General features: G+C 36.8%; 1 protein-coding gene across 3 annotated transcripts in view; it reads right to left on the bottom strand.

The window, feature by feature from the left end:
* The window catches only part of LOC148674358 (zinc metalloproteinase/disintegrin-like HR1a), a 32,805-nt gene extending 24,566 nt beyond the window's left edge, over positions 1-8,239 (bottom strand). Inside the window, exons 1-4 of one of the 3 annotated variants that reach the window (XM_088624475.1) lie at positions 7,767-8,239; positions 2,640-2,775; positions 960-1,036; positions 351-429 (exon numbers count right to left, since the gene is read on the bottom strand). In XM_088624475.1, the coding sequence (XP_088480601.1) occupies positions 351-429; positions 960-1,036; positions 2,640-2,775; positions 7,767-7,804 (330 nt within the window). In that variant the 5' untranslated portion in view covers positions 7,805-8,239. The remainder of the gene's footprint in view (positions 1-350; positions 430-959; positions 1,037-2,639; positions 2,776-7,766) is intronic. The other 2 variants (XM_088624476.1, XM_088624474.1) reach the window with 2 other exon arrangements.
* Positions 8,240-8,646: the final 407 nt, after the last annotated feature.

An 8,646-nucleotide genomic window follows, 5' to 3' on the forward strand; every position in this document is an offset into this window, starting at 1 on the left:
TCCTCATTGATTAAACAACTGTGACACAGTTCCATGTGAGCCTTCTCAGGTCAGGTTCAATTCTTATATGGAAAGACACAATGTCATGCTGTTAAGGAAGCCTCCAGCTCCTTTGGGAAGATTTACCAGTGGCTTCTTGGCCACCTTACCACATTGAAAAGGCAGAAATAAGTGACATGATCAATGAAGACCACCCATGTACAGTATACTATAGAGTGCAGCCCATTCCTTTTAGCCCTGTGATTACAATGGAAGCTTAGGAGGTCCTTTCTTATAAAGGATCAAAAACAATCTTTTTTATTTAAAAAATTTCTGTCCTGCAATGTACTACTATTATTTTATTGACAAACCATATCTTGTGGGGCTGTGGTAATTATCTCTCCATCATCAGTGTAATGCGTCTCAGAGTAGTCCTTGGTTAACAGGCCCCTAGGAGTTTTGGGAAAGCATTAATCAGAAAGAAGCTTCACAACACCCGTCCACACCTGCGGTTATTTCAAAAGATGCACAATGGTTATGACAATATACACTACACTGTGAGCAGTGAACACTGCTTATACATCATTATGAAAGACAGCAGATTGTCTTATGTTTCGCTACACTGTAGAGGTATGACTCAAGGAAGACATTTAATGTTCATGGGAAACTAGATCAAGAGGGCCCTAGCTCCAGTCATCAGGGGATGAAGTCTTGGGGGTTTTAAATCACCACTTTTGTTAGACTTGGGAAAAGAGGTAACTGGTATTATTGTTTAACTGGTTTAAACATCTTATTAATTAAATTAGATAATGGAGAGCTAAGATGGAAGGAAAAAAGGAAAACCTTCTGTTCCTGATGAACACTACTGTCCTCCATCATCATTAGTAGTTAGGGTTTACAAAATAATGTGGCTGGTGTTTCATAGTCCTTTGACACTCTGTCAGCCGCTCGAGCTGTGATGTAATGAGCTTCTGACTCACTCGTTCTTTTCAAGATGCATCACAATATCCCTTCCTTCCACTTGCATCCTGTATTTCACAACATCTGGCCGTGACATCTGGAGAACAAGTGAAAATCAGTGTAATAGGAATGTTTTATATATGCACAAAATATACCAGGGTTAGAAGCATGACAGTTTGCAAAAGTCATTATATAATACATAACATGATCCTAATACAAGACATGCCTATGTTTGTATATACTATAAGTGTTATTCATGAAATTACACAAATTGTTTGGTTTCAAGTTAAAAAAACCTTTATGTCAGCTTATGTCTCTGTAGTCCAAAAAGTGTTTATTTAGGGGGAAAAAATTGTAATTGTTTTAACAAACATGATTTTTCTACAACAGAATCGTTGCCATCAGTTGCCTTGTCTGAAGAAATGAAATGAGAGGCCATTCTTTTAAAAATGAGATTTTAGAAGTGATTTTTTTTAAGCACATGTCAGTAAACATCTGCTGTAACAAAAGAGGATATAGTCTGTGACGGTCTTGAGAATATAATAAAAATAAGTGCTGAAAATTGTTAATTATAGATACAGCTTTCAAGGAAGCTAAAGGAAAGTGTTACAGTGATAGTATACTACAGGGACCTCAAACTCAGTTCCTGGACAGTCTAGTGTCTTCTGGTGTTTGTTCAAGCCTGCGAATGTATGTAAAAATGAAAAAAAATAATAATATTGTCTTTCTTATACATATGCAAAATTTCTCTTAGACTTTTATTGCTCACTACCCAAAATATGAATGTCATTAAAAGTTAAATTACAGCTACCTGTAAACATTCTAAAATTCTGCTTAGAAGTTATCGCAGTTATGTAATTCTTTAATTAAACCTACAGTACTATGTAACTCAGAGCCCAAGTGGAATAAAAAAAATCAGAAAATAGTGAGTCATGTAATAATACTTCTATCAGCATTAACAACAAAGTACTCAGTGTTAATTTATATTGCAACAGTTACACAATAAAGCTTGGATTTTGAAATGTATTTATTTTTTATATACTTACCTGATTTGGAATAACTAGTTGTCTTTTTCACACCTTAGCTTGCAGCTATGAACCTTTCTACCTCACACAGGAGGGACTCCTTTGAACTGCGCACGTTTGATTCACTCGTGTACACATCACAGGCTCCACAGCCCAGTATGGGAATATTCAGAGCCCATTGAGGTACAACATGCTTGCAAGTGCCTGGGAGGCCACAGGGGGCGCTTTTGTTTTGCTGAGAACCCACACAGCCCCGGCTGACTATTCCCAGAGTACTGTAGGCAGGGCTCAGCCAATAGTGTGCCACTGCTTAGGAAATCCTGGACACAATCATGTAACATGCCCAGGCTTGAACCTGTGATTATAGAACTCAACCTGAATGTGTGCAAATACTGAGTGACTCAGGAGATCCCCAACATTTAATGTTTTTTCTTTGTAAAAAAACTGAGCAATAAGCAAGAGTAAATGGTTTAGCTCAACTGAAGATTTTCGATTCCTTTTTTGGTAATGAGACCTCTGCATATCCAATGGAATTTCTAAGACCTGCACGTTGAATAAAGTTTTCAAACTTCAAGCAATGATTTGCTGCTTTAATAAACAGAATCCACATTAGCATTGGAACATGTAATACAGTACATATTTACTGTTTTTGTAATTAAGACTGGCTGAGCCTACCTCTGTGTCTCTCTTGTGTCGTGTGTGAAGTCTGAGGGGTCTCACCACTTCATACTCTTTGACTCCGTCCAGCGGAGCACTGTCCCCCACTGAAACACAGCAATACAGCAAAGGACCTGAGCGGTGAGGAAGGAAACTGGAGATGGAAAGATTAGTACCAGCTTGAAGTAATGTCTGAGCCTTAGGGAACAAATTCATTAATGTGTTGTGGCAAAATGTAAGTCTTCAACAAATTGCACCTTAAGAAAAAAGCCAATCACCCTGTTAGTTTTAGGATACACTGTAATCTAAGTGAAACTGAGAAAAGTTAGTTCTGCAAGCTGACAATACTGAGGCATGCACTTTTGTGTATGAGAACTTTAGTATTTTATCATTGCAGCTTTATTTTAAAATGAATTCAGATTTGTTAATTACAGCAGCTAATAACTAGAGTAATGTACAATCCTGTTTCAAATAATTATTCTGTTTCACTTTATGTCAATATTGGGAACATTAGAGAATATCTAAAGCATACAGTATAGTGCAGCTTGCGATGCAGGCTAGCTAATAGTCAAACAGGCTAAGTATTTGCAAGCTTTTCCAGTCCTCCATCCTCTCCACATTAGCCTGAGGCAATGCATGCTTTTGAGATTACACTTTTGTATTTGCAGGTATTTGCATGTCACTACAATACCAGTTCATCAGAAGCTTTATTTAGACAGCAATGGAAAATTTGAAAAAAGTAATGTTTTCACCGTCCTCTGAAACTTATTTGAGTGTGCTGGGTATTTCTAGTGAAAGAATAAGACAGGAAACAGCTGGCTATTTTAATACTTAATGGAAATGTTTAGAGTCAAACCTGTCACAGGCTTAGCCCCTGTGGCAAAACATTCTTTGATAAATTCATTGTCGTCAGAAGCAGAAAGTTATTTCGGGAAACATGAATGAACATTGTATTTTAATTTGGCAGATCTGATTCTGAAAATCAGCTGGTATAAAAATGTAATACCTTTTTGTACCCTGCAGTTTTTCCTTTAGTGATATCAGCAGCGGATTGAAAAGTAGTGCTTTCAGCTGAACATAACAAGCTTGTACACTGAACTATGACTTTGCACTAGATTAATTTTAAGGCATGAGCAAGACTGAACTTCCAGTCAAGCCTGATTAACAGGCTCCCAACAATTTCATCAAGTATTCATTCTGATTTGTGATTGTTTTTGTACTAGAATATTGTAACTTTCTCTGCCTGTCTAACAGTCTGTGAATATAGACTTTATGTATTCCAAACATGGTAAAAACATTTCACTTCCTTATTCGTGTGGGTAATTTGATTCTGAAAGAGTTTTTCAGGTTTGTTTTGACTAATTCTTTAGAAAGCTATTCTAGAGAGTTAGTCCAAACCCCATTCTTCCTTCTAAAATGATATTAAATGAATTTTATAGTACTATAGTCATGTGGTTAACAGAAAAAAGGCAGGACATGGAATTTATGTTTCATTCTTTCATATCTGCATTTACAAGACAAGATCTCTGATTGAAAGCAAAGCCTACAAAAAGCATGCAATATTAAAAATGCCAAATCTGAAAAACAAAAAAGTAATATAAATGTAAAATTCTATAATTTGTTACCTTCTGTCTTACACCTTATCCTAGTGTACAGTATTGCATGTAACAGCATTGGGTCCAGCTTTATTTTCAAAAAGCATAAACAGTAGTACTGCATCATAACGTTTTTAACACCAGTGCAGGGATAAACGTGGATTCTCAGGATTATGAAGGCATTTGGTAACTCTACTAGCTTGCAACAGAAGGCCACACCCAGTGGAAGAACAACACTGCACCAATGCAAATAAACACAGAAACAGCAGCTGGTAATTACAGAGCTACAGAGTTATTCTGACTAGAAAATAAGCACAGAGCTCAGATGAAGACTAAAAGGATACATAAAGAAGAAAGTTAACAACAATATTGTTGTTTATTCTTAAAATGTAGTAAGTTATATAAATGTCAGTACTCTACAAAAAAAGTGATTTTTTTTTTGTCCTGCAATGTGATTATCTCAGCAGTGTCAGAAGACATGTCACCTTAGATGCCTAAGGCTGTGGAGAAGCATATACTGCAGGTACTGGAACTTTAGTCAAAGTTTCCCAGGACTAGAGCTGCATAATTGTCATTGAGGGCAGAGGGCCGTGATCTGGAGTTTTCAATTTGATGTCCAAACAGAACAGTTCCATCAGAAGAAAATCCTGTAATCACTAGCACACCATTGGAGGGTTGGTCTGTATTCCTGAAATAACCAAAACTTTAACTTGTTGTTCTTAGAAATGTAGGCCACATAAGAGTATCTGAGCCTGCCCTTCAGCTTCAGTGACTTTTTATCAGCTATGGGAAAACATTCAAATGCTGTAATTATACATAATGCAAATTTTTCAAATAAACATAAAAGAGAGGACATCCTCTATTAGATAAAAGATAGATATGCTTTTTGTGTGTAAACCAATAGTGGAATAGTAATAGTAATAGTCTCTGCAAGGCTAATTGGATATTTCTGAGACTAATTACCAAGAGGTAACAAATGTCCGTCTGGATGCAAAGACTACATATTACATATCCTCATCAATATTCTAGATGGCTTTTTTTCCTGTCTTCTACAAACTGTCAATATACTGCACTGTAAAAAATAAAAATATCCCATTTCATCAACACTCCAGGTGTGTAGTTTTAAATTATGCATGTTGTTTTGACTATATGCCCCAACACTGACCTTCCATACCAATCTGAAATATACCTGTACTGCCTGAAACGTTTGGAACCTTACTCAAAAATCACAGTTGAGTTTAAAGGTTTAGCAGGTAGATCCCAGTTGTGATGCATCCTTAAATGTGGATTACCACATACAGTGTGGCCATATCTTTATATTTTGCTATAGACATACCTCTTTATGGACAATGCAATCATAAAATATCAGTTACAGTTAACAAAACCTTACATTTGCATTGCCCTATTCAACCATAAAGGCTATGCAGGTAGTCAGCTGAGGTGGAGGGGACAAACTGAGGTAAGAAAAAAATGCCTGAATTTGAATTTTATCTATGACGCCTACAATGTTTAAGATAGGATTATGGGATTTTTATTCAACACAAATAATTATGACCTCAGTTTTACTATCTCACTGAAAGACCTCTGGTGACATCTGCTCTGATGAATCAGCTGTCCCCTTGCGTAAAAAGACTTCCTGCAACTGAATGAGATCTTTCCTGAGAATAGGGATGTCTGAAACACATCATTGCTGTGACAATACCTTATAGGGTATTGCCTTTCGTAGGCACAAAAAAAACATACAGCACTGCATGCTGGTGGACACATTGTCCTAAGGCCTCTAGGTCAGAGCCACCTCTTTCTTGAATTTCTTCCCAGTCTGCCTGCTATCGTTATGCCACCACTTGTCTCTGTCTGACCTAGTGATGTTTGCTTATAGTGCAAGGAGAAAAACATTTTTCAATTTTCTTTCTTTTTTTTTTTGCAAGCCCTGATCTCAAGATAAGAGTTTGCAAAAGGAGAAAAACACATTGTGAAATACCCCGACTTGCAAACACTGATCAAAATTATAAAAGGCAATTGCATAAGCACCTCTGTTAAAAAAAAAGCACAATTATCAACTTCACGAACATCCAAATCACGTTATTTTGTGCATCTTGGTGACTAAAAACTCTCATTCAAACTATGGAGTTAAAGATCCTCCCCAACACTCAGCGTTCTTTTAAAATAAGAAACTCCAAATCAAAATCAAAATCAAATCAAAGTGTATTTATCAAATGCACAACAGTACAGCGTGCGGCAGTAGTTGCTGGCAATGAAATGTCTTTTCTGCGAGCTCACAAAAATCACAAAAACACAAAAATCACAAAATTGAGGTTACAAAAAAAGGTTACATAATAATAGATGTAATAGAAATGGAATAAAACTCAATATAAGTAGAGCTGCTATGTGTCCATGGTGTATGCAATATATACAAGTAGTGTGGTTATGCTGAATACAGTGAAAACTGTGTGTCCATGTAGCCATTACAGGTGATTTGCTAAAGGAGCTGCAGGTTGGCTATTTAGCAGTCGTATTGCAAGTACCAAAATATATAAAAAGGAAATAAAAATTTAAACCAACAACAGTGAGCCTCTTGTTGTCATACAGTTTAAACAAAACATCTTTCACTTTTTGTTTGGGAAACTGAAAATATTGTGTGGGTATTCTGAAAAAAAATGAATACAATAAAAAACAAAATCCTAGGCAACTCAAGTCATATTTTAGTCTTGGTGTCCCTGTCTGAAAGAAAGTGGTATTGCTGCCAGAAGAATAGGAGATTTTACTTTACTCAAAGGGTTGTGGAAGCATGGAAAAGTTACCCAGCCATGTGGTGGAAACTAATACCCTGGACTCATTTAAGAAAAGACTGGCTCACACTATTGCGAATCAACAAGCTGAGAACGACCAAACAGGACAGATGGTAAGAATGGGCTGGTCTCATTTCTAGCCTTTCTTATGTTCTAATGGAATGAAGCTAAGACACAGAGCTTAACACCCCTACTCTTACAAAAACTACCTCAGTACTTTTAATAAAGTAGTCAAAACCTTAGCTAAACTTCTCATATGAAGAACAGCGTGTCCTACAGTCTAGCTCTACCAGACTAGAGCATGGTTTGGGAAACTGTGTTCTTTCAGAGGGACAAGCACCATCTACAAGTCAACCAACACCAATTGCAGCAGCAAATGCAATTGTAATATTCAGGCACTCAGATCCTGAAATGCCGGTGATTAGTACTTGATTCCAGAACTAAGGGAAACAGCCAGGTCTCAGATCTAGGATGAAGAGTTTGTTGCAGCTCAGGGCTGCTGTATCTCAGCAGCATTTACAAATGTCATTTCCAGCCCCCGTACTAGTATTATCATTCTTTTGTTTCCATAATATTGCTATCAGGAAAGCACAAATTCTATGTTAGATTAGATATGTATTCTAAAAGCCAGGGACTACTGGCTTCTAGATAACTTACAATCATCAATTTTAGCAGGACAGTTAATTCAGTTAATTGTCAGACAACACTGATAGAACATTTAAAATATGCTTCAGAAAATATTCAGATCAAAATATTCTTACCAGCAGGACCAAGTGAGACCAACAGGGTAAAGATCCATATGAGAGTTGTTTCCATGGTGAGGTTTAGACAGAGCTACTAAGATGAGAGACAGACAGGAACTTTTGTACACCTGCCTTTATTGCAATGTCTTATCCTTAGGCCACTCCTTTAGCTTCTGACTTTCAGCACAAAAGCTTCGGTAATTTCCACATTATTGCAGTGTTGTAACAGAGTCAGTTAAAACTGGAACTTAAGTCAAGCTAAGCTACTAGGCAGTTAAGACTGAAGTAGAGTCTTGGCCTGGCCAAGCTGGAGTTAAATCAACTCAATTTACAGTTTTGTCAAATTTGAGTTAAAACACTCATCTAGATTAAGACAATCACAATCTTTAGTGTTGATCTGTTAAGACAGGGTTTACTGTGAAGATTTTGATCACTTTGCAGCCAGTGGATAAAATCACCCTTGTACGGCTGAAGTCTGTGAGCTTGTAGTGGCTTTAAAGCTGCAAGTGTGAAGAGTACAACATGAAAAAAGGAAGTTATAAAAGGAAACTGACAAAACCCCCCCAAAAAAATTGCATTGTGCTGGAGTGATGACTTTAGTAAACAAATAACTTTCAAGTCTACAGTGCATTGATAATGTCCATTTGTTGATGTGCTACAAAAATTACAGCTCATTAACACGAACGTCAAGCTTGTTTACATCACTAACTGCATAGACTGTAAGTGGGGAATATGTGGACAATGTTGAAGACCACAGCATCATTAAAACATGGAGCATTTTTAAAACAGACTTCTTTATACTGCAGTTATCACAAACAAAGCCAATGTCAGTCTGCCATGGAATTTGCTACCCTATTAAGTATAATTGACCAAGGAAGCCAGCTTCTTGTCTACTTTA

The sequence above is a fragment of the Lepisosteus platostomus genome, chromosome 3, assembly GCF_059453375.1.
Source record: "Lepisosteus platostomus isolate fLepPlt1 chromosome 3, fLepPlt1.hap1, whole genome shotgun sequence".
Taxonomy (NCBI): Eukaryota; Metazoa; Chordata; class Actinopteri; order Semionotiformes; family Lepisosteidae; genus Lepisosteus; species Lepisosteus platostomus.